The sequence below is a fragment of the Podarcis muralis genome, chromosome 16 (assembly GCF_964188315.1).
Source record: "Podarcis muralis chromosome 16, rPodMur119.hap1.1, whole genome shotgun sequence".
Taxonomy (NCBI): Eukaryota; Metazoa; Chordata; class Lepidosauria; order Squamata; family Lacertidae; genus Podarcis; species Podarcis muralis.
This window is the reverse complement of record NC_135670.1, coordinates 3246022-3272603: the sequence shown is the minus strand read 5'-3', so window position 1 is coordinate 3272603 and position 26582 is coordinate 3246022. Positions and strand designations below refer to the sequence as shown.

General features: G+C 48.9%; 1 protein-coding gene across 1 annotated transcript in view; it reads right to left on the bottom strand.

Moving 5' to 3' along the window:
- The window catches only part of LOC114587120 (hepatocyte nuclear factor 6-like), a 31341-nt gene extending 5337 nt beyond the window's left edge, over positions 1 to 26004 (bottom strand). Inside the window, exons 1-3 of the mRNA XM_028711066.2 lie at positions 25874 to 26004; positions 25315 to 25361; positions 22694 to 23809 (exon numbers count right to left, since the gene is read on the bottom strand). Coding sequence (XP_028566899.1) covers positions 22694 to 23636 — 943 coding nt within the window. The 5' untranslated portion in view covers positions 23637 to 23809; positions 25315 to 25361; positions 25874 to 26004. The remainder of the gene's footprint in view (positions 1 to 22693; positions 23810 to 25314; positions 25362 to 25873) is intronic.
- Between the last annotated feature and the right edge of the window lie 578 nt (positions 26005 to 26582).

The window sequence follows — 26582 nt, the reverse complement described above, 5'->3', positions numbered from 1 at the left end:
GCCTCCTTTGAAAGCACTGGTAGGAGGCGCGGATTTTTCAATTTCAGTCTCTCAATTCAAGTGCAGATCTCCACATTTCCATATGAGTTTGCGAAGGAGGAAAAAGTTAAGTCCTCATGAAAATTCATTCCATCAGTGCGAATTTCTCGATAGACACATGAAGGTAAAGGTAAAGGGAACCCTGTAGAGTGAGATGGGCGCACAACCCTAGAGTCTGTCAAGACTGGCCCATATGGGCAGGGGTACCTTTACCTTTACCTTAAAGGGAACCCTGACCATTAGGTCCAGTCGCGGATGACTCTGGGGTTGTGGCGCTCATCTCGCTTTACTGGCCAAGGGAGCCAGCGTACAGCTTCCGGGTCATGTGGCCAGCATGACTAAGCCGCTTCTGGTGAACCAGAGCAGCGCACGGAAACGCCGTTTACCTTCCCACCGGAGTGGTACCTATTTATCTACTTGCACTTTGACGTGCTTTCGAACTGCTAGGTTGGCAGGAGCAGGGACTGAGCAACGGAAGCTCACCCTGTCGCGGGGATTCGAACTGCCGACCTTTCAATCGGCAAGTCCTAGGCTCTGTGGTTTAACCCACAGCACCACCCGCGTCCCTTCAATAGACACATATTTGTATGCAATTTTGCCTGATGTTTGTTTTTATCCCCCAAAAGTTTTTGATTTGAGTTTCTACTGAAATGAGGCTGCATTTTAATGTTGTGTTTTAATCTTGTTTTTAAGTTGTCTTTTAATCAATTGTTTTTAATACCTGATGTTAGCCGCCCTGAGCCCAGTCTTGGCTGGGGAGGGTGGGGTATAAATACAATTTATTATTATTATTATTATTATTATTATTATTATTATTATTATTATTATTATTGCCATACCTGCACAAGCAATTTTGTCTAACACAATGCATTTGTGGATGTCATTTTCCCTAATATCTTTGGGGGGGGGGGGCACACATACTCTAGCATGTGCATTCCTGAACCTATCGCTTAGCTGGAGGAGGGCACGGTATCATTGGGAGATAATTTTGGAGGATGGCTGTGTTTGGATTTTTGGTATCGTTGTGTGATGGCCTGGGACTCGGGCTCGGACTCTGAGCCAGAGGAGTCTCAGTCCGCACCGGATCCTTTGCCTCATGAGGCAGCTGAACCGAGTCTGGGGCCTGATCCTGAAGAGCCCCATTCTGCACAGGCTCCCCTGCAACAAGCACCAGCTGAGCCGAGTCAGGGGCCTGATCCTGCCCTGGCTCCAGATGCAGGGATTCCCTCGTTGCCTCCAGCTGGGCCATCACTTACAGCTGCTCCACTACCAGTTGGGTCAGGAGAGGCTGAGGCGGCCTCTGGGTCTAGTCACCCACCGACGTCTCCCGAGCTGCAGAGACTGAGGTCTGAGAGAAGGAGAGACCTGCGTACTTGCAGGAGGAGTGCTTGCCTTCGGGCGAGACAGGGAGGTGAGTCGCCGGGGGATCAGGACCGGCCGTTACCCCGACAGAGATAAAAGGCTGCTGGACCCCGCCCCAGGTTGCGGGAGCAACGTTGCTGTTTGCCAGAACCTGCCTCTGATCTGTGCCTGACCTTGCCTGGTTTATGCCTTTGTCCTGTCGGACTGACTCCTCGCAGAACCCTTGGATTCAGGACTGGACCTGGACCGCGTTGCTCGGGTTAAGCCTGGGCCCAGCACATGTTTCGCCAAGTGAGAATGAGGCAGATCTGCTTTTTGCTGTGACCTTAATTGAATTTCTCCACCATTCCTACCTTGAGGTAGGAAGGGGGCCAACGTGGGAAGCTTGGAGGAGGAAAAGAGGAATTGTGGGACATTGAGGGGCAAAAGAGCAGTGGCGCCCCCTAATGGTAGAGGTTGGTGGGTATATGGAGGAGAGGTTTAAGCTCCATCCCTTGAGCTTGTGAAGGCTAAGCATCTCCCCTCACACCCATTACCACCGTTGGTGGTATAAAGTGTCTGGCAGTGTCTGGGTCCCCAGACGTTGTTGGACTACAAAACCCATCACATTGGCCATGGATTATGGGAGTTGTAGTCCAATGACATCAGGGGTGGGGTCCCAATGTTGAAGAACAGTGGTGGATGTATAGTGTTCTTCTTGTAAGAAAACACTGTCCCTTGTTGCGCTTAAATCCATGGGATGAGACCCTCCTTTCACCTGTAGCTTTGTGTAAATATGGTTGCCAATTATTTACCGGCCCCTTGGAGAGTTAGTGGGTCTGTTAACATCCATAAAGCCCATACACTAACAACTTCCAGATTGTGGCAGGCTATGCTCTCCAGCTTTCCCAGTAGTGATCTATGGAAGTGAGAGCTGGGCCATAAAGAAGGCTGATCGCCGAAGAATTGATGCTTTTGAATTCTGGTGCTGGAGGAGACTCTTGAGAGTCCCATGGACTGCAAGGAGATCAAACCTCTCCATTCTGAAGGAAATCAGCCCTGAGTGCTCACTGGAAGGACAGATCCTGAAGCTGAGGCTCCAAGAAGACTTTGGCCACCTCATGAGAAGAGAAGACTCCCTGGAAAAGACCCTGATGGAGGGCGCAAGGAGAAGGGGACAACAGAGGACGAGATGGTGGGACAGTGTTCTCGAAGCTACCAACATGAGTTTGACCAAACCGCTGGAGGCAGTGGAAGACAAGAGTGCCTGGCGTGCTCTTGTCCAGGGGGTCACAAAGAGTCGGACACAACTAAACAACTCAACAACAACATGTTCTCCAGCAATGCAACTATGTAAAAAATATATAAATTGCTGGTGGGGCCAAGCCGCCTCCTTCCCCCTTGTCAACCAAGCACTGCCAACTTATCTCGCTGCCGTGAAAAGTTTAGGCCTGCCAAATTCTGTGAAAAGCACAAGAGCGTCCAGATCCTTATTCTCCTGATCAGTTGGCAATCCCTTGCCTGCATTCCCCCCTGTGGCTTCTTTTGACAGCTGCCAGAAATGGACATAAAATGGAGGTGATGCACACACGAAAAGGAAAAGAAGATAGGGAAGGGAATGAGACGGCAGTGCTAACAGCCACCCAGGTCCATCATAATATTAAAACAAGATGTAATTTTGCAAAGCTAAGACATTATTAAGCAACCTGGCAAAGGGTCTCCATTAACATTTAATGGGCTGAGATTTTACAGCCCTGTATTAAAACCTTGCAGGTTTTCTTATTTCTAAATGAGTCTTTTATTTTAATTAACAATCTGCAGGATAACTTTTCAGGATGGCTTGAGGGCGATGGCTTCGGCAGGAGGGCTTTTGGGTGGGTAGGAAATGTGTGTGTCTGATAGCACAGATTTCTGTCCCAACTTTATCCCAGTGTCAATGTTTACATCTAAAAGGGCCGCACAAGGAAAGCAAAACCATTTCACTTGGTGGCAGGCCGGAAGTTAGATTTTTGTACAGCGTCTAGCACACTGTTAATCTGTTTTTCAATATCCAATTGTATCCTGTATGTCTTTACTAAGGGAAAGTGCCTGGCATTGCTTGGGAATCCCAAGAAACCAACCAAACCAGGGCAGTTTTGCAGTCGGTGGTAAGAATCAGGGCAGCTTGGAAAGTTTCTGTCTGCCATCTTGATTCAAAATGGCGTCCAGTTGTATCCAAACAGTGATGAAAACCTGCTCCTTGGTGTCAGGAGCAGCCTGAAATCCCAGAGAGCCCATCTACAATGCTGTCCAGGGTTGTAAAGACTGCAGAGAGAATAAGTGGGTGCACTCTTCCCACCTTAGATCAAATCTATGCTGTCAGGTGCCATAAGAAAGAGGCAGAGATAGCGCAGGATAGTGCGCACCCCGGAAATGATCTCTTTCAGCTTCTGCCTTCTGGAAGAAGGTACAGGGTTATAAAGGCCAGGACTAGCCACCTGAGAAACAGTTTTTACCCAAATGCAATTCTGGTTCTAAACACAGCATAAGGGGTCTCTATAGTATAGTGTGTTTTAAAATGGGTGTTTCAGAGTTTTTAGGGGTTTTTGAATGTTTTATGTAGTTTTTCAATTTCATTGTTCTGCATGGGACAGTGACAATAAAGATATCGTATATCGTATATATAAACAGTACTGAGATAGATGGACCAGGGGTCTAACGTGGCATAAAGCAACTACCTTTCTATGTTCCTGTTTGAGGCAGCACTTGAGGACTAGAAACTTGCTTTGCTTTTCAAGGGAGGGCCGTTGCTCAGTCTAGCAGCCACTTTGTGCTGCCTGCCAGTGTTGACAATACTGAACTAGATGGACCAAGGATCTGACCTGGTATATAGCACCTCCTTATCTTCCTTTGCTGTCTTCCTTAATTATGTCTATTTTTATATATATATACCATGTTATATTTTCCCTTTCATTTTTATTTTTTTAAAGCTGCTTTGGGTCCTTTATTTTTTATTTTTTAATTGTGTTCCAAATAATGAACCAGATAAAAAGAAAAGAAAACTCACTAGCAATGGGAGCAAAAAACACGATACAATTAACTTTTTAAAAAAATAGTCTTAATTCATTAACAGCTTTGCTTGTCTGCCTGCTGGCCTTTGTTGTGGTCTTGCACTGGTTTTTTTGGGGGGGGGGGATGTTTGTAGTTTACTTTTTCCTGCTTTCTAAACATTTTATTACATGTTAAGTGTACAACGCAATTGGGATCTCCCTCGCTGCCTCGCCCGCCTCCTTACAAAAGTGTCCAAAAAACATTTTAAATGGGACCAATGCAAATCAAATTGCAGCTGTGGCAGGTCCCAGGCCAGAGGTAGATGGACGGAATTAAGAAAAGCCGGATTATAAAACGTGGATAACAGATATCAAATTAAGTTCTGCTTAGAGCAGACCTGCCGAAATTTACGAAACTAAGTTCACGTGGACGAATTTCAGCAGATCTCCTCTGAAGAGCATTGGCTACGACCCAGTCACAAGTTTACACCTCTGTATTATAGCCGAATCATATGCCGTCCCACAAGACCCTCTCCTGCCCCTTACAGTCGGCAGGCAAATATTTCAAATCAGATCAATTATAAAACAAAACAAAACAGCAGATGGGGCAGTCCCAGATCAGAGGCACCAGAGAGAGAGGAGGGAAGAAATGAAATTAGATTTAATAATAATAATAATAATAATAATAATAATAATAATAATAATAATAATATAGGTCTTTTGGCACGAAGTGGTGAGGCTTTTCATTTCATTTCATTTTTTTGAAGAAGCCCTAATCTGTATGGCGTATCTGCCTTGCGGCTGTGAAACGTGACAAGCTCCCTTCACTCTCCCGTCTTCCTCCTTCCCTCTCCACATCTTCCCTGAGTGGGCTCAGCTCCCCCCCCACCTCCGCCCCCTGCCTCTGCACTGCCTGCACACTGATAGAAAATATTGATCAGATCCAAGCTACGCCAGCTGCAAAGACCAGCCAGTTTTGCATTAACCCTTGCTGGGAGGGAACGACGGAACGCCTGCGCCGAGGAAAAGCGAGACGGGGACCCCATCCCCTCGCCCTTTGGGAAACACGGAGTCGGGGAGGCTGCCTATTATTTTAGGGGAGAGCTAGCAAAGCCACTTGGGTTGCGGGTGGCGCTGTGGGTTAAACCACAGAGCCTAGGACTTGCCGATCAGAAGGTCGGCGGTTCGAATCCCCGCGACGGGGAGAGCTCCCGTTGCTCGGTCCCTGCTCCTGCCAACCTAGCAGTTCGAAAGCACATCAAAGTGCAAGTAGATAAATAGGTACCACTCCGGCGGGAAGGTAAATGGCGTTTCTGTGCGCTGCTCTGCTTCGCCAGAAGCGGCTTAGTCATGCTGGCCACATGACCCAGAAGCTGTAAGCCGGCTCCCTTGGCCAGTAAAGCGAGATGAGCGCCGCAACCCCAGAGTCATCCACAACTGGACCTAACGGTCAGGGCTCCCTTTACTTTTACCTAGCAAAGCTACTGAGGGAGGAAAAGGTTTATACAGAACATAATAGATCAAGCCCGTGGCCCATCGAGTCCAGCGTCCTGTTCTTGCGGTGGCCAAGAAGATGCCCCAAGGGGGAACCCCACAAACAGGGCCCGAACACAAGAGCTATTCTCCCTTCCTGTGGTTTCCAGCTACTGGCATTCAGAAGCAACTATGGAGGCAGAGCAGAACCATCATAGCTAGTTATAATCCACATTAAGGTAAAGGGACCCCTGACCATTAGGTCCAGTTGTGGCCGACTCTGGGGTTGCGGCGCTCATCTCGCTTTATTGCCTGAGGGAGCCGGCGTACAGCTTCCGGGTCATGTGGCCAGCATGACTAAGCCGCTTCTGGCGAACCAGAGCAGCGCACGGAAACGCCATTTACCTTCCTGCCTGAGTGGTACCTATTTATCTACTTGCACTTTGACGTGCTTTCGAACTGCTAGGTTGGCAGGAGCAGGGAAAGAGCCATGGGAGCTCACCCCGTCGTGGGGATTCGAACCGCCGGCCTTCTGATCGGCAAGTCCTAGGCTTTGTGGTTTAACCCACAGCACCACCCGTGTCCCCAACAATCCACATTACTCATCCGTGGAAGTGCCCAGTCCTCTTTTAAGTGATTTCCACAGTTCAACGACACATTGCACGAACAATTTATTTCTTTCCTCTGTCCTGTTCAGCTTCATTGGCTGTCCCCCCGGTTCCCAGAGTTACGAGAGAGGGAGAAAAACGTCTCCCCTGAGTAGTAGTGAGTGAAATGTTTGCCTTTTTTGAACCGTCTGCCGATGGATGGGTGTAGACAGAAAATATCCAGGGTCGCAGAAGCAAGCGCACAGGTGAGGCCGCAGCGGTTCTCAACCTGTGGGTCCCCAGGTGTTGTTGGACTACAACTCCCATCATCCCTGAGCTCTGGCCTTGCTAGCTAGGGGTGATGGGAGTTGTAGTCCAACAACATCAGAGGACCCACAGGTTGAGAACCGCTGGGTTAGGGGGAAGCAGGACTAGAGGAACCTCTCAATGGCAACTCCACATAAGCTTGCGCCGCCAGTGGATCTGGAGCAGGGCTTGCGCCCGATGTCGGTGTGGGAAACGGACCAGCAGGGTTGTCCGGAATCTGACAGGCCAGGCATGCTGGAGACTCGGATCTCTGATTATTTGGCCTCTGCCTTTTTGGAGGTGATGCCTGTTTCTGGATGGAGAGACTCCATTTGGCACCGCAACTAAAAGCTGCATCCTTCATGAACAAGGCGCCATCTGCACTTTAAACTTAAAGCAGCGTCATCCCACTTAAAACAGTCACAGCTCCCCCCCCCAAGAATCCTGGGAACTGTAGTTTGCTGAGGGTGTGGAGAGCTGCTAGGAGACCTATTTCCCCTCACACAGAGCTACAGTTCCCAGAGTTCCCTGGGAAGAGGGGTTGGTCTTTAAACAACTTTGGGAACTGTAGCTCTGTGAGGAGGATAGGGTGGTTTCACAACTCTTGGCACCCTTAAACTACAGTTCCCAGGCTTCTTTGAGGGAGGGAAGCCATGACTGCAAAAGTGGCGTGATTCTGCTCTAAACGGATCGTGAAGATGGGGCCTGAATCTTGCAGCAAGGCAGCCACACACTTGGACCCCATCTGCTCATGCGACAATTTGTGTGACGCCGCATGAAGATTGTCCATTTCGGTTCTCCCCCTTTCTCATTTCCCCCCAATATTAAATTCAGCTCTCCACATTTTGCAGCAATTTGAGGATTTCTTTATTTTTAGTCCTCGTGAGAATTCGCCAGCGTTTGTGTGCGAATTCCTTCTAACGAACACATCTTTGCGTGAAGTTTTGACTAATCCACGCATTTTTCCACCTTCCCCCAATATAATGAATATATCCATGTTCTTTTGACTAATACCCTCATTTGTATGCCCACTTTGCCGTAATAAATGCACTTTTGTTTGGAGAGCAGTGCTGGAGAATTTGGATAGGTGTGAATTTTGACAGGCGGCTATGTTCTGGTCTGCACATTGTTTGCAAAAGTGCAGCTTTGATAGAATTGGCTTTAAATGAGAACAGAGTTGAATTTCTCTCCCCATCCCTATCATGCTGATTCTGTTAGAAATTTAAAAATAGCCAACAATCCCCTTTGTGGCTGCCAAGTGATCAGCCGCCTGCCCATCCAGCTCAGTTTATTCTTCCTATTTTTTATTTTTATTTTTATGCTTTCCCCATTGAATGTGGTTTGTATCACTTACTTAAACTTTCTCCAAGCAGATGGAACAGAGTGTCCAGTCCTCTAAATGTCAGAACCATGCACTTTTTTGGGGGGGGGGGAGGTGTTATAAAATATTCTTGAGAGAGATTTACAACAGAGATGGAAAACTCTGTGCCCCCTCCCCTGTTGCTGGACTACAAGCAGTGAAGCAAAAGTCTGTTAATTTCAGTTTCTATTCATTTGTCCTTTGTCCAGTTCAGTTCTCCATTTCTGCAACTTTCTGCAGATTTCTTTAAAAAGGTCCTTACAAAAATTCACCAGGGTTTTCATTTCTCCTAACGAGCCCGTTTTTGTATGCCATTTTTGCCAAATACAGATGCCTTTGCAAGCATGGCTGTCAACTTTTCCCTTTTCTTGCGAGGAATCCTATTCGGAATAAGGGAATTTCCCTTTAAAAAGGGGAAATATTGACAGCTATGTTTTGCAAGTGATTCTCCCAGCTGATGCATTTTCCTGCATGCTCTTTTCACAAATATATATGCATTTTGAAACACCCTTCCCCACCCAACGTATGTGTTCTCCTACACATTATTTGGTTGCAGAAACACATTGCAAAATTCAGAGAGGTGTGACCATCAAAGGATCGCTATGTTTCAATACACACGTCAGTGTGATTTAGGGAGATTTGCTTTAAAATCTGAACCAAATTTCTCCCGCATCCATTAACTCCAACTCTCATTTGCCCTGGGTGGAAGTCCAACAACTTCAGGAGAGGCACTGATCTGTCTGTGCATCCCAACAACAATTGGGTCAAACTGGAGGTGGGGAAATCCAGAAATTTAATCTCTCTCGCTCTCTTCTCCCTGCTTCCCCCAAACAAAAACATGCACATTTTGGGCACAGGGTTAAAACCAAGAAGGGGCAATTTTGGGCCAATCAAAACGGGGGAAAAAATCAATGTTTTGCTTTGCAGAACAAAACACCCTGGGGAACGGAACAGAGGGGATTCTGGGAGAGCACACCGCTTGCTAGCTTGTGACTGTGTCTGCCGCAGAAAATAAAATCAATGACTTCCCCTTATATGAAGTCCCTCAGTAGGTCGAGGGCAGGGGGGGGGGCAGGATAGAACGGCTTGCCTTCCCCTACCGCCCCACCCCACCCCAAACAGCTGCTCGATTCTGCGTGGATTGCCCAGACTTTTTAACCGAGCTTTTTGCACACACACAAACACCCTGGACAATGGGAAATGCTTCTGCGGCCACCATGATATTAATAGCCAATCGCCGTGCAGTTGGGCTCTCGACAACATGGCCGACCCATCAGGAAAACGTCCCCGAATCTTGACATTCACGCTTGCTTGCGCTAATATGTTCAAGCGCTCCATCATGTCACAGCAGGCCTGGCCCAACTGAACCGGATGTGCAGAATCCAAACGGTCCTACCCCCCCCATTGCTCATTAGGATGGGGCCCGATCCAACACCAACTGCCACTCCATTTAAAATACATCCCCGCTGCCCCTCTAATAATCTATCGACGACATCCTGAGAATTTGGCGCAGTTAAATGGATTGATTAAAGGTTAAAGAGAGCTGTGCTTGTGCCTGTTTACTCAGGAGTAAGCCCCAGCTGGGTTTATTGGAGTTTAATTCTAAGGAAGCCTGCCCAGAACCGTTCTCGGCTGGTTTTTGTGAAAAGGGAGGCCAAGTGTTAAGAGCACACCTGCTTTTAATTTCGGGGCAATGATTTTGAGGCCGGTGGTGTCGCTACAAAGGGGGACGTCTTAAAAATCGTTAAAGGGAGCCTTTCTCTTCTAAAAAAGCAATGGGTGGCTGCTGCTTCTTTTATTAAAAAAAAAGCAAATTGTACTTTTAAGATGCCTCCTTCGCTCAAACTCTCTGCTTTTAACAAAGGAAGTGTTAAGCTGTGTGTGTTTTGTTTTTAGAGAGCCATTGGGGGAGCTGTGATTAAAAATAAAATAGAAATATGTCAACCACCAATACTGAGGTTTGGGGGAGAATGCACAGGTTTTAAACTTTCTTTTAAAACTGAGTCAGTCTCATGGTTAAACGGAGGGCAATGAATGGACTAAAATTTAAGTAAATTCGTTGACCCTTCGTAAAATAAAAATAGTTAAAATTGTGTGTTTTGCTTGCAGTATGCGTGTGTGCATGCTTAAAATCACTTTTCTACACAAATGTTCTCATTGCTTCCTTTGACACTTGTCCTCCCTTTACAAACTCCCATTTGTAAAATTAAAAAGAGTGTTTTTTACCTCTTTATACCACTGGCATTATTAAGCAGTCAGTCCTAAAAAACAGTCCTGGCCTGAGGTGAGAACGGACAAATCGGTAATTTTTAATTTTTCTTACTTAACCCGTTTCAGATTCCTGCGTTTCCACATCAGTTTGCAATAAACAAATGAAAAAAAAACCTGCTAAAAAAGTGCTTTAGTGCAAATTTCTCCCAATTTCCCCTCGCTTTTCGCAAGCAAATAATTCTCTATGTTCCCCTAATATATGGCATCTTACGGCACACGCACGACTCTATTTTGGGGCAGGAGGACTGCCTTGCAAAATTCAGAGAAGTGCAAATTTCAAAGCCTCAATGTGTTTTGGTTCGTGTGTTGATTTCGGGAAGCGCAAGCCAATTTCTCCCTCCCCACCATCCCTGCCTGAGAGTAAGACCTAGTGGTGGGACTCGCTTGTAAGTCGCACCTTACGCAGCATAAGAGGCAGTGCTGGTTTTTAAAGGAGGGGCAAATGATCTCTTCCCCAAATCAGCGGGAGGCACCGGGACGGGATCGTTCCTCACGCAGCTTTGCTGCTGATTCTCCCTCCCTCCCTCCCTCCCTCCCTCCCTCCCTCCCTCCCTCCCTCCCTCCCAGGAAAGCCCACTTCCAAACGCTGCCTTGGAACTTCCTGCTGCTTCGGGGAAGAGACACAAGGCGTCCGCTGGCTCGCCTGGGCCCCCTTGGACATCCCAGTGCGTGACCGTCCTTCTGATGGATCCATCACCCTGTGACAGCTTCATTAGCTCCTAACAAGCCAGCGGTCGCTCTCTGCCGGCGCGGGTGACGAGGCCCCTTGCTCTGCCAGGGAAATGGCACTCGCGCAGGTGGAAACGGAGCGTGGTGGAGACACCCAGGGTGCCAGGGAGGGTCACCGAAGGATGCCGTCGAGAGAGGGGGCGGGAAACAGCGGCCTGGTCTTTAAAAACCTGGTTGCTGAGAGGAGATGCGCCGGCATCGAGGAGGAATGAAAAGCTGCTGTGTTTGTTGTCTAAAAGCACCCAGTGTTTGGAAAGAGACAGGCTGGCTGGAAGCACGGTTGCAGCGGTTAGAGGGTCAGCTTGGGTCTGGCGAGACCAGAGTTCAAATTTTCATTTGGCCTTGGGTGACCTTGAGCCGGTCACTCTCATACGAGCAGAAGAAGAGCCCAGCTTGCTGGATCAGACCAGTGGGCCATCCTGTTCTCACAGCGGCCAACCAGGTACAAGCAGGATTGGAGCCCAAGAGCAGCTCTCTACTCTCTTGTGGCTTCCAGAAACTGGTCCTCAGGAGCATCGCTGCCTCTGACTTTACAAATTCGTCTAATCCTTTTTAAAAAGCCATTTACGTCAGTGGCCATCCTGTGGCAGTGAGTTCCATAGTCCTGGAGTCCTTTCCATGGGCACTCTGCCTCAGCCTTAACCTCGCAGGGTTGCCACGAGGATAAATTAAACACCCCCAGGACAGAAATGCCAAAAATATGCCATATAAATTGGGTGTTGGTGAGGAATAAAGCTGGACCATGAGTTCTGGTTTACCACGGACATTTGCTGTCCCCATTTTGCCTCTTAAGATTCTGAGGGGGTTTTTAATGAATGAGACTTGTCAATCAGGTTTCAGACTCACCTCTGGGTCCTTTGAAGCTGGTTTTCTTGGTTAGGGGGATGGATGCAAATGAACGGATGAGCACTAGGGTGCCACACAGAAATTGTGAGGCCTTGTCACGGCACACCCAGTGGCAGGAAAGGTATGTTTTTGTGCTGTCAGTTTTAACAGATTTTTGGGCCTCTGTGTGTGTGTAATATCAAAAGCACAAACTCTTCCAGCTTTGAAATCTGCCCATATTAGGCACTGTACATCAAATGTGCAAAATTCATTCCTAATCTGCACTGGGAAGAGGAGAGAGAGACTTTAAGCAGTGATCCACAGTGAGGAGGGTTATTTTTTTCTTATTTCCCATCTTATTTTCCCCCGCCCCCCCAAATCTATGCAAAGTTAGAGTCTGTGCCGTGATTGGGCACCAGTGGTAAGGACCTGCACTCTGCACATGCTCTGAAAGCCATCTCCTGTCTATATCACATATGGCAGTCTCCAGGACTATGGCACTGTGTGGCCATTAGAAACCTGGCCTTTTTGAACCGCTAAACAGCCTTTGCGATTCAGGATTAAGCTATGGATAAACATCAGCTGTTCAATTTTCTAATACGCTTTCAAACGAGCAGTTGGAGTTTACAAGAGGCTGGTGGTTAAGGGCATGTGGTGTGAGCCAAAGATTTTTGACACCTTGGTTGAACCAGAAACCGCAATCTGTGCCCGGGAATAATATTGCTATCTCTAACGGGATAATATAGGAACCTTGTCTGATTATTTTCAGCATCCGTATTGGAGGGAATTCAATATGTCTAGCCGAGCAAAGTTACATGATAGCCAAATATTTGAAAAGCTGTTGCATAGACTATGTGAGCTTTTAACAAAATGGCACCAGTAATTGGGAATATACCCTTCCCACTTAAATCAGACAGGCAGCTGCGGTGCTGACCATTTTGTCACCCACTGAAAATGTTTTTGATTTATAGAATCGTAGAATCGTAGAGGGGACCCCAAGGACAGAAGCGGATTTTGGAGAGCACAACCTGTTTGGTCGCACTGGGCGCAGAGCCTCAGGGACACTGCAGGGGGCGCCACAACTGATTTAGAATGGAGTGTGAGAGGCGGGGGGGGGGCTGAATTTTGCAGTTCAGTTTGAGACCCAAGGTCTGCCACTGCCAAGGTTCATCTAGTCCAGCCTTCTGCAGTGCAGAAATGACAGTGAAAGACAGTGTTGGCAGAACTATAACCTGTCAGTGAGTTTAATTCTATCTGTTTATGAACACCATCAAAGCCAATCTTCTTTGACTTGAAACTGGGGTTTATTTGAGAGTAGCTAGTGGTCTTCTTGGGCAACCTTTTGGAGTTGTACTAGTTACTGTTTGGAATTCTTGCTGAGTTTCATCGCATTTGTTCCCCCCCCTGATGCATTTAGTCGAATTTTTGCTTTAAAATATTATTTATTTCTTTTGCATTTTTAGATGCCCAGGGTTGTTGTTTTGGCAAGATAACGCAGGATGTTCGTTTAAAAATCAACAACCACAGATCTATAAGCAGGAAAATTCTGTTCTGTCACCAATGTCTGCTGGAATATCCGATCATTGTGAATATGTAAGCTTTCCACAGATTAAACTGATTTTATTTTATGCTATGTATTTTTGTATGTGTATATGTGTGTGTGTGAACTATACACATACTTCATGCGCCTCAGAAAAGCTTATGTCATAATAAACAGGAAGCCGCTAAAGACTATAAAAAAACCTCTCTAATAAGTACAATTTTTGTAAAGCTCTCAGCCTGGCACTTACCACAGACTCTCTTTGCTCTGGCTCCTGAAATTTCGCACAAGAACTGCCCCTGAGTCTCTAGCTTATCTTTACGGCAGTGCAGTGTAGTGGTCAGAGTATCAGACTAGAACTTGGAAAAATTCAGATTCTAATCTCACACTCAACACAGAGCCCATCAGCATCTCTCATCCTAATGGGGTTTCTAGAGATTTATTTTTTTTATCATTCAGTGATTTTCTTCGTATTTATGATTTTCTTCATTTTACGATGTTTCTGTAATGGTTTTATTCTACACTGCCATTCTACACTGCTTGCCTTTTTTAAAGAGTTGATGGTTTATAAATAGCCTTATAAATAAGTAAGGAGATGATGGAACAAAAAAATCCCCACTGTTGTTTCAGAAGGTGAGACCCAGCGGAGAACGATTTCAGCTCGGCATTAAGAAGGGTAGAATTTGGGACCCAGAGGGCTGGACCCAGAGGGGTCCGCTTCCTGGAAGAATTATTTCAACAAACACGAGAAGAACTTATTGAAGCTATGAGCTGTTTGACATGGACAGTGTGGGATTCTCCTTCGTGGAGAGTTTCCTGCCTTGGCAGGGGATGAAAACCTACCTTACGAAATAATTCGCCTTTGACATTTGCACTTCTCTAAATATTGTGGGTAAGCGAGACATTCTACCCTCCCCCAATTTCCAACAGTTCAGAAGCACCGCTGCCTCTGACCGCAGCAACAGAGAACAGCCATTGTGACCAGTAGCCGCCATAGCAGTCCGTATAGTTCAAGCTATGGTTTTCCCAGTAGTGATGGATGGAAGTGAGAGCTGGACCATAAAGCAGGCTGATCGCCAAAGAATGGATGCTTTTGAATTCTGGTGCTGGAGGAGACTCTTGAGAGTCCCATGGACTGCAAGAAGATCAGACCTCTCCATTCTGAAGGAAATCAGCCCTGAGTGCTCACTGGAAGGACAGATCCTGAAGCTGAGGCTCCAAGACTTTGGCCACCTCATGAGAAGAGAAGATTCCCTGGAGAAGACCCTGATGTTGGGAAAGATGGAGGGCGCAAGGAGAAGGGGACGACAGAGGACGAGATGGTGGGACAGTGTTCTCGAAGCTACCAGCATGAGTTTGACCAAACTGCGGGAGGCAGTGGAAGACAGGAGGGCCTGGTGTGCTCTGGTCCAGGGGGTCACAAAGTGTCGGACACGACTTAACAACAACAACAACAGCCGCCACTAGCCCTACTCTCCTCCATGAATTTGTCTAGTTGTCTTTTAAAGCCATCCAAATTGGGGACCATTGCTGCCTCTTGTGGGGAAGTGATCCACAGATCAACTATGTGATGTACGAAGAGGCCTTTCCTCTTATCTGTCCTCGATCTGCCAACATTCAGGATTGGTCAAAGGCAAGCTAAGTGATCTTGGAAAGGAAAGGAAAGGACGCCTTTTTAATTTCCCATCAAGGCAATGCTTGGCCATTATATATCATTTGTGATGGTCAGCAGAGTGAAGTCTGGGTTTATGGTCATCTTTTGACAGGGCATGCCGCCACGCGGGAAATATTATTAGAATAACTGTGTCTCAGCATATCTAAGTATAGAGACATTGATTCCTTTGGTCTATCCTTTCCACGGGGGTGGGTGGGTGTCTCTCCTCCCTCTCCTCGGACATGAGCTCATCTGGCGCGCTGGGCAGACCCAGTTCTGGTTCTGGATTTGCAGGGAAAGAGCACTGAATACCCAAGGTCAAACCCCACCTGGAATACTGTGTCCCGTTCTGAGCACCACAATTTTTAAAAAAGGACGGCCTGGAATGTGTGCAGAGAGGGAGACCAAGAAGATTAAGAGCCTGGAAACCAAGCCTGATGAGGAACGGTTGAAGGAGCTGGGTTTGTTTAGCCTGGAAAGAGGGAGACTGAGAGGTGGTTTGATAAAGGTAAAGGTACCCCTGCCCGTATGGGCCAGTCTTGCCAGACTCTAGGGTTGTGCGCTCATCTCACTCTATAGGCCGGGAGCCAGTGCTGTCCGCAGACACTTCCGGGTCACGTGGCCAGCGTGACAAAGCTGCTCTGGCAAGCCAGCGCAGCACACAGAACACCGTTTACCTTCCCGCCAGTAAGCGGTCCCTATTTATCTACTTGCACCCGAAGGTGCTTTCGAACTCTAGGTTGGCAGGCGCTGGGACCGAACGACAGGAGCGCACCCCGCCGCAGGGATTCGAACCGCCGACCTTTCGATCGGCAAGTCCTAGGCGCTGAGGCTTTAACCCACAGCGCCACCTGCGTCCCTGTGGTTTGATAGCCATCTCCAAATATCTAAAGAGCTGTCGCATGGAAGATGGAGAAAGCTTGTTTTCTCCTGCTCAAGAGGTGAGGACCTGAAATGGTGTACTGTCCTACCTTGGGTTACAGCTGCTTCAGGTTGCACTTTTTCGGGTTGCAGACCGCCAAATCCCGGAAGTACCGGAATGGGTTATTTCTGGGTTTCAGTGGTCGTGCATGCACAGAAGTACTAAATTGCGCTTTGTGCATGCGCAGAAGCGCCGAATCGCAACCCATGAGTGTGCAGACGTGCAGACGCGGGTTGAGAACATGCATCCTGCATAGATCACATTCGCAACCTGAGCGTCCACTATATTTAAATTACAATAAATGAGATTTTGACTAAACTCTCTGATGGTGAGAGCTGTTTGGCTGTGGAACCGACTCCCGTGGAAGATGGTGGACTTTCCTTCTCCGGAGGTTTTTGAGCAGAGGACTGTTGGCCATCCTCCAGGGATTATTTAGCTGTGTTTTGGCATTGCGGGGGGGGGGGGGGTGCTGGACTAGATGAGCTTTGGGGGTCCCTTCCCACCGTAGGATTCTATTACAAGGAATGTGAAAGGGGCAACAGCTCTGCTGTGTGTCTTTCGGCGGTAGCACGGGAGTGCCTGCGTGTTGCGCCAGGACTTTGGGGACCCGAGTTCAAATCCCCACTCGCCTCTCGCTGCGTGTGACCTTGGGGGCAGCCACTATCTCTCGGCCTAGCCTACCTCAGAGGGTCATCGTGTGAGGATAAAACGGCGAGGGGTGTGGCGGGAGGCAGGAGTTGGCAGGCAGTGCTATAAGGAAGGCAACTGTGAAATAGCAGGTTCAAGTCCCCATCGAATGGTGGTCTGCGTTGTTCCAGGTCAGCAAATGCCTCTTTGGCATTCATTAAGCCCTGCTACCGTTAGAGGGGGGGTCCATTTGGGCAAGTGGGGTGCTGCCCCACCAACCTCAGTCAGCACCCACCTGGCTATTTTCCTGCTCACCTTTGTCTCTGTGCTGCCCCTTGGAGAACTCAGCAGCTAAGAGGAGGATGGCAAGAACTGGGGTGAGTTGATTCCACCTGGCCATTGGCTCTGGCGCCCCCTACTGCCCGGCTCCCTGCTTTCTGCCCTACCAGGCCCAATGGGCACCCTTGCCTGCTACATTTCTACAGGTACAGGAAACTCCCCATTCGTGTGTGTTCGAATTACGTGCAACTGGGTTCATGCACATCGCTGCAAACCTGGAAGTGGCACTTAAAGAGGCAGAAATGCCCACACACCCCGAATGCAAAAATGGTGTGAAAACAGTGTCTAGCAATCCCAAGAGCCTTTGCACCGACCTTTGAGGCCTATGGAGAGTTGGAGTTTGAGAAAGGAGGTTTGGAGGGAGTCTGGAAAGTGCTGCTAGGTTTTTTAAAGGGTTTCTCAAGAGTTTCCAGAGGTTTAGAGAGCGCCTGCAGTTTTTTCAACGGTGCTCCCAATAGACGCGATTTCACTCAAATGTGCGGTGCCTGGGAATGTAACCCCCACGTAAATGGGGAGTAGCCTGTACCTCTAAAAATGTTTTTGCCTTGCTTTTTGAACCACAAAGGAGAACCCAAGCCTGTCTCAAGAACCTAGCAAGAACCCTCCTGAATGAAACAGAAGGCCCATCAAGTCATCATCTTTCTTCCCAGCACAGGCCAGTCAGATGCTTGCAGTAAGCTTACAAGTGGGCCATGAAGCCCCCTCCTCCATTGGGGGGGAGAATAGAGGTTACTTGAGGGTAGACTGCGCCTGCACATGGCAGTTCAACTGAGTTGTGGACAGACCTGCAGTCATGATTATTTTTTAATCCCAATTAAAGCCAGCGAAACTTGTGGCCGTCACCCTGTTTTCTGGCGCCAAATCCCTCAAGCTCACTCTTAGTTGCATGAAGAAGGATGCTATCTTTTTGTCTGTCCCGAAACCTACCAGCCATCAGTTTCATGACCCAGAGCTCTAGAATTCTCTGCCCTGCCTTCTGCCTTTTCTACACTACATACAGTTTTAAAATTTCTATCCTGCCTGCGCTTCATCGCCGTTTTTTTGTCTCAACTAAAAAGCCCCCCCCCCACTTGAGCTTTCCCCTTTAAAGAACAGGGACAGGGGAGAGAAATCTGATCCAGTCTGCACTGTAGGCAATCCCACTTAATTCATATTTTCCAAACCCAGATGCCAATTGAAACACAGCCGTCCTTCGAAATTCGCACTTTTCTGAATTTTGCAGTGGAAAAGTAACGGGTTTGCAAATGCATCTGCTTGTGTATCTGGTGATGTTAATGTCAACATTAGCTTTCAAATTTTTAATTGGGAAAGTGCAGCTTGCGGGGGATTCCACAATCAACACAATCAGCATCACAAGGGGTTGAGCTGGATGACCGTTGGGGAACCCCCTTCCACCCCTACAGTTATATCATATTTAACACCTTGTGCTTCTGTTTACTCAGAATAAATTACACCACCCCACACATCCTGGGTAGTTTTTAATGCTTTACTTTCAACCCTGGGGAAGTCTACTCAGAAGTAAGCCCAGCCTCCCACTGCCGCTTATGCTACACAGGCCTTATTCCCAGCCAAGATGTGTGAGCAGGATCACAGCCATATGGCAAAACCTTAAGCTTGTCGTCTTAGAAGTGAGTCCTACTAAATTCAATGGGGATTACTCCCAGGTAAGTAGGGTTAGGATCGCTACTCAAGCCCTGCAACTGAATTGTAAAACGAAATCTCCTTTTAACACCTTTCTCCAATTTTCTTTCTTTGTTACACACACACACACACACACACACACACACACACACACACACGTATTACATACAACATCCTACTAAACCCAGCAACACCCATAATTTAGATATAATTTAGATAATTCCAAATAGATTATCCATCTCAGTTTGCCCTTGAATCACGAGAGCTAGAGGCACGGAAGAACAGAGCAGCGTGTGTTTACTGGCAAGGAAATTTTTCGGAGGGGGCAATTCGACGCTTGCAGTAGCATCCAGTAGAGGCCACGGGAAAATATTGGAGGGAAGCTCAGAACAATACAAGGAAAGCAGAAATATAACCACAAAGAATCTGTGGACAGATTTCCCTATTTATTGGGCAATCTTACCCCAACCCCCCCAACCCCAGCAAACCACTCTTACAGATATTGGATCCGACTCTATTGCAAAAAGCCTAATCAATAGCCGAGATTCATATTACCCAACAATAATGGATCCGAGAGGGTGATTATTCATTCAGCGCTCCGATATTCAGGACTTAACAGTTTTCAAGAAGTCGCCATAATGGTGACCTTTTGGCTCTTTCCTCCCTCATGCCATATATATATATATATATATATATATATATATATATATATATACGAAAGCAAATATATATATATATATATATATATAATAATAACAACTGTGAGGGTTTACTTCCACACTCAGCCATCTCCACCCGCCTCTCTGTGATCATGCGAGTGAATGACAGTTTGCAAGGGATGGGGGGGGGGAGGGAATGGCGCTGAGCAGCAGCCCAGCACCCAAACACCCACACAGAGGCATTTTGCAGGCCCCAACGAAGCCCTGTCTTGTGGTCAGCCTCGAAAGAACCGGCCGAGGAGGGAGCGCAGGGTTCGATCTCCTCGCCACCGTCGTGGACTTCCACTGGGTTTGCCCATGGCAGTGTGCGGATCCTTGCCTGTGGCTGGGGAATGGCGCTTAGAGGGGCTCAGAGTCCCACTATCCTCCTTGACCATTGGCCATGCTTGCTGGGGCAGATGGGAGTTGTAGTTCAGTAACATCTGGAAGGCCAGATGTTCCCACACACCTGGAGCGTTTGGATATCCCAGGGGCCTGACAAACCTGGTGGCTTGAATATTCAGGCTGGCGCCAAAAAACTCTGACTCCATCTTTTCACCCTGGCAACCCATCCCAGCCTGTGGCCTGGAAGGCTGGGTGCAGGATTTCTGGGATGGCGACCTTCTTCCAAGCCCAGTCCTGTCTCTCAGAAGAGGCCCAGTGTAAGGACATCAGGAGAGACCTGCTGGATCCGGCCAATGAGGGCCCTTTTGGTCCAGCACCCTCTTCCCTCAATGGCCAACGCCCCTGATAACATACAAATCTAGCTAGACTGCCTCTGGAGCTGGAGGTTCCATAAGGAGAGCTTGGCTGTGATTTCCATTTAGTAGCAATCACTACCCTATCTCAGGACACACCAACAAAGGAGGAGTGGATTTGTAAATTAAGTGAGCATATAGAATTGGCAAAATTAACTTCAATTATAAGATATCAATCAAATCAAAAGTTAAGAATGGAGTGGAAGTATTTTGAAGATTGTATGTCAAAATATTATTCTAAAAATGATATGTTAATGAGCTTAGAATAAGAAATGTAAGCAATAACAAAACAAAGAAAGAAGGAAAAATAAGAATTTAACAAAAATAATTTATTATAGAATGCAAGGGGGAAAGGTAGAAAGAAATATAAAGAAGTTGAATTGCTGTAGAGGGTGGGGGTGGGTTTTATAATTAAGTGTATAATTATGCAGCTGTTGTAATTTAGATATTATATTTTATATGAGGGAATCATTGGGAATTTTGGTTATTATGTATATACGTTAAGTTTCAATAAAGATCTTTGGGGGGAAAATTAAAGAATCAGGAGATGAGGCCAAAGGGGTCCTGTCTAGCCCAGCACCCTGATGTTCCAACTGGAAGCCCAAAAGCACAACCTGAGTGCTTGCAATTCGCAGCAACGGGTCTTCTCCAGAGGGGCTTTCAAATTCCAGCGGTGCCCTGTGCAACACCAAAATTCAGTGCGCATCCCTGCCTCTCGACTTCCATTCAAAGTCTTTGTCGCGGTGCCCTCTCGGCTCAGCACCCAGTGAGGGCAGACCAGTCACGACCCCCTAAATCTGCCTCCGTTGCTGGAGGGAGTACACAGCTGCTGTGGTTTGTAGCCACCGATAGCCCAATCCTCCTTCCTGAATTTGTCTAATCCTCATTCAAAGGTGGGTGGCCATAGCTGCCTCCTGTGGGGGTGAGTTCCACAGTTTAACTGCGGGCTGTGTGAGGAAGAAGCCCTTCCTTTCTTCCCCAACCCCTGGGCTGGACAAGGTGTTCCTCCTTCGACGAGACCCTTGGCAGGTCTGCTGTCTCAGCAGCCAGGCCTAGAGAGTCCAGCAAGTCTTGACTCCCAAGCAAGGGCCTGCATAGAGCAGTTGGGGGCGCCCCATCCCATTTCGCCACCTGAGGCAAGATGGGAATGTGCCGTCTCCTGCCTGCCCCCCGACTGCCACCACCGCACCCCACGGCTTCCACCGCACGCTGGAACGCAACCCCATCGCCAAATTCAGCCAGGGAAGAGCACTGAGCAAGGCTATGGCCATGTCTTCTCCACCTATGGGGTGAAACTCAGTAAGGGGGTGCTTTCTGCTGCCGGCAGAAGCGGACGCTGCTCCACCCCACCTAATGGGCTCTGATAGCAGCGGTTCCCAAGTGGGTGGTGCCACCGGGAGAATGGGGGGTGGGATTCCCTAGTGGAGAGCTAAGGCGCAAGGGGGCGGCAGCGGGTGCAGGAGACGCCAACGCCCAACAGACTTTGGAAAGCCGATAGCGCTGGATCCAGTTTATCCATTCTGCTCACTTAATTAAACCAAATAGTTTTGCTTTCGAATAAATGTGCAATTAATTGTTCCTCTTTTGAACTCCCTCGGGAGATGCTGGACGTTCCTTCCTTGGAGGTATTTCAGGAGAGGCTGGATGGCTGTCCGTCACGGATGCTTTCACTGAGATTCCTGCATTGCAGGGGGTTGGGCTAGATGACCCTCAGGGTCCCTCGGGGTGCCAACTTGAATAAAAAAATGGGGGGGCCCTAGCTAAGCCCCAACCCACATAACTGACCACAAGATTATGAATGAGACACCATTTGAATGTCAATGCACATCAACTTGGAGGGGGGGCTGGCCCCCTCAAATATTTTATTCGGGGGGGCAGAAGGGACTTTGGCCCCCTAGGAATGGGCTCCTGTGCTCCCAACTCTACAATTCTGTGAGTCAATGAATTTTATTGAGCTACCATCTTCCTTTGTGGGTCATGCAAACCGCTGTTCTGAATACAGTGGTACCTCGGGTTACATACGCTTCAGGTTACATATGCTTCAGTTACGGACTCTGCTAACCCAGAAATAGTGCTTCAGGTTAAGAACTTTGCTTCAGGATGAGAACAGAAACCGTGCTCCAGCGGCGGTGCAGCAGCAGGAGGCCCCATTAGCTAAAGTGGTGCTTCAGGTTAAGAACAGTTTCAGGTTAAGAACGGACCTCCGGAACGAATTAAGTACTTAACCTGAGGTACCACTGTAATGCTTTTATTGGGGTAGCAGACACAGGGGATGAGTTTGTGGACCCGAGGGGGCAGCATAGCTGTCAACTTTCCCCTTTTCTTGTGAGAAATCCTATTCAGAATAAGGGAATTTCCCTTAAAAAAAGGAAAACATTGACAGCTATGGGGGGCAGTGGCCCTGAAAAGGTTGCGAAGCCCTGATATATAGGGTTGCCACGTCTGTTGAGGACCTTGAGGGGGGCGGCAACAGCCCCTCCTCGCTTCCTTGTATTGTTCCAGCCTTGCTTACAGCTTGCACCTGGGGGAGGGTGGGGGTCAAAAATTATCTTACCTTCTAACCTTAAAGCTGCCATCCTCTGGAACTCGGGCTCCTGCAGCCACCTCCACATCCTCTTGAAGGTCTCCCTCCCGGACTTGAGCTTGCTCCAGGGCTTGGGGTTCCTCAGGAGGTCCGAGAGGGTGCCCTGCGACCGGCAGAGGACCCTCTCGGCGAAGATGGCTTGGGGGATGCTGTAGCGCTTGAGCTCTGCGATGATCCTCTGAGCCACTTCCTTGGTGTTGATCTCCTCCAGTTGGCTGGAGAGGACGGTGGTCTGGGTGGCGATGGGCGGGTTGGGCCGGGCGTTCATCTCCGCCCGGGGGTGTCCGTAGGGGGTTTGGCCCATGGCGCTGGGAGAGGCCATGGTGGAGTTCTGCGAGGGGGACATCTCCCGGGAGAAGTGCTGCTCCATCCTGCCAAACATGGCGGCTGAGTGGGCCTCGAAGCCGTTGCCCAACACCATCTTCTCGTTGCCCAGCGGGGCGGAGGAGTGGCCTGCATAGTTGTGCATGGGGCCCAGCTGCGGGCTGGGCAGGGAGGACAGGCTCTGCCCCATGCCGATGTCCTTGGGGTAGGGGCTGTAGAAGTTCCCCCCGGCGCCCAGGCCCCGGTCCTCCCGCATGAGGGTGAAGCTGCCGATGACGTTCCCCATGGGGAGGCACTGGTGGTGGTGGTGGTGATGGTGGAACTTCTCGTGCAGGGGCTGCAAGGGCGTCAGGGTGGTGTAGCTGTTCCCCGCCCCGGCGGAGGGCGACTCCCCACCAAAGCCCAGCCCCGGGTGCAAGGTGGTGGCCAGGGCGTGCTCTGCCCGGTGGTACTCGCTGCCCTCCAGGACGGAGGCCACCAGCGACGGCCTCTGCAGGGCCGAGTGCAGGGCCCGGCTGTCGCTGTGCATCAGCTCCTGCTCCTGGATGGACATGTCCCCGCCGTTCTCCAAGCTCAGCTGGACGTTCATGGTGCAAGACCCCTGGCCCTAGGCCATCACCTTCCCATCCGTTGGACGAACCGGGTCTGAAATCTCCAGCTCAGCGGGGCTCTGGGAGGATGGGCGCTACGGGCTCTGGAAGGTGGTGGTTGGTTGGTTGGTTGGAGAAGACCAAGGTGGTGTTTCTTACCGTCCTTGAGAACCTTCAGTGGGACAGAAGAGCATCAAAACATACAGAAGAGCCTGGCTCCTGGATCAGGCTCAAAGGCTCACCTAGCTCAGTGTCTAGACTAGGTGGGCCTTTGAGGAATCTAGATAGACTGCCTCTGGACCTGGAGGTTCCATAAGAGCATAAGGAAAGCCCTGTTAAATGAAGCTGCAAGGTCCAGCTCCCTCTTATTTCAGTAGCCAAAAGCCCCAAAGAATCTAGCTCAGGCGTAGGCAACCTCAACCCACCAGATGTTTTGGGACTGCAACTCCCATGATCCCTAGCGGTCAGGGATGATGGGAATTGTAGTCTCCAAACATCTGGTGGGCCGAGATTGCCTATGCCTGATCCAGCTAGACTGCCTCTGGACCTGGAGGTTCCATAAGAAAACTGGAAGAGCCTGCCTGCTGGATCAGGGCCAAAGCAAAGCCCATCTCACCCAGCCTATCAGTGGACAAATGCCCCATCGGACCTAGGAACGTGGATAGACTGCTTTTAGATCTGGGGGTTCCATTGGGATATTGGTAGAGTCCTGTGGCTGGATCATCTGCTCCACATCGCGGTCTCACTGGGGCTGGGCAGATGCCCACAATCAAGACCCAAGGACAACAGCAACACCACCGTCAACGGGCATTGAGAGGCAATCGTGAGACAGGTGAACTGCTGGTCTGATTCATCCCAGGGCAGTCTACCCCGCGGGAGCCTTCCCGGGTCAAGTCAAAGGAAGCCCACTGAGTCTCTCATCCCATCCTCTCCTTGGTCAACCAGGTTCCTCAATGGGGAGCCCACCTGGAAGGACCTGAGGGCCACACATCTCTCCCCACCTGCGACCCCCAACACTGGCATTCGGAGGCATCCTTCCTCCAACAGGGGAGGACACAGCCATTGGGGCAAGTGGTAGCCATGGATAGCTGCCTACAAGTTTGCCAGGTCCTCTAGGAAAGCCATGCAAGCCAGTGGCCGCCACCACTACAGAATTTGTGGGCACGAATTCCGCAGTTTCGCTATGTGCTGGGAAGTGGCTGATGGGGAACACAGGCATGGGAGAACGCAGCCGATTTTTAAAGAAGAAAATGCATTCATCAAGGATGCCAAATTAAGGGTGCACCGGTCAAACTTCAAAGCTCATTTGTTCCCCCCTTTTTGCACTCTCGAAACAGGTAGGTCCTCATCAGAAATTGGGGTGCTTGGGGGAGAGACTGTTCAGAGATGCTCACGGCTTCCGAATGTAGAGGACCCCACAAGCTCCTTGCCCCACAGGTAAAGTGGTCTTGGCACTCCCCACTTCCTGCACACAAAGCGAGGGACACCTGCCCACTCTGCCCCGTCCAGTTCAAGGCAGATTTGGAGATCAAGAGGCAGATTACGAATCGTAGCAAAGAAATCACACACCCATCTTCTCCATCCCTGTGCAAAAGTCCGAACGGCCCTCCCCTCCTAATTTTTATAATTAATAATAACAATTAATTAATAACAGGGGTCATAATTTATGTGCCTTACCTAGTGTCAAGCGTTGCATTTTCTGAGCATTTTGGAAGCACGCAGGGCTGTAAGAAGGTCGGGGGTGGGGGAGCAGAGCAAGAGTGAAAGAGAAGAAGAAAAAGAGAAATTATTTTCAAACCTGAGCGTTTTTCAAAGAAAGAAAAAGCATCTTGGCCAATTCTGCTTCTTCAGAGGCATTTCCTCCCCCCCAAAGCGGCTTGCCTCCCCCCTCCCTCTCTTCCTCCACCTTTTGCTGGTGCTTAAAATATAAAAGAAAAATAAAAGAGGGGGGAAAGGCACTTCCTGAACGCAAAGAGATTCGAACTCCCTCTTTTGGTCAGAAATTAAAAACCCATCTGCATTTCACACTCCTCTTAGTCCCCCCCCCCTTTTCTTCTTTTTTTTTAAAGTCGCACTCTCTTCAGATCTGTCAAACTGACTGGCTGCAGGAATAGCTGAGGATGTCCAGGAAAATCCCTCATCAGATGCGTGGAAATCTGGTTTTTTGTTTGTTTTTTTAAGGCCGGTGTCCATTTAATTTTCAGTTTGTTTTAGAATCGGTCCAGCTTCAACTAACCTCTTCCTTTGTCTCCTTCTCTCTCTCTCTCTCTCTCTCATTCCTCTGTCTTCCTCCAGAGAGCTCTGCCCTGCTTGCTGCTTTTCAGCCCAAAGCCACTGGTATCGATTCCACAACCCAAACCCTCTGCCTGCCTGCTCTCTCCCCACGTCACCAGCCTAAAAAACTGACAGATCGCAATCAGGAGCCAACCTGATTTAACCCAGTCAGCCCTGGACCCAGAAAGGAAAAGAGAGAGAGAGAGAGAGAGAGAGAATGAAAAAGAGAAAAAGAAAGAGATTGAAAACTGAGGCTGCTCTGGAAGGGAAAAGGGGAGGAAAGAGATGTTCGCTGGTGCTCATCAGGGCCACTGTTGACACTGCCGTTTTGCGGGCGGCTTAGGGTCAAGATCCGCTGCCATTTAAAAGGAAGAACATTGCATCCCAATAGATTTGCATGATGTGCGGAGAGAGATATCAGGTGCCTGTCTTGGTCTGAGTTTGGCGCCTGTCCATTTCGAGGAGGTGAACTTTGGGAAGGGCCCGTCTCCAGGGACTCGGCTCCCTCCCCTGACCTGGTGACTTTTAAAACTAGCAGCCGGGGTTCACCATCTAAAACCAGCCCTCAGAAACCCAGGAAGAGGCCTGGCCAGATCAAAGCAAAGGCCCAGTTTCCTGTTGCCAATGGTGGACAGCCGGATAATTATTGGTAAGGCCACCAGGAAACAAAC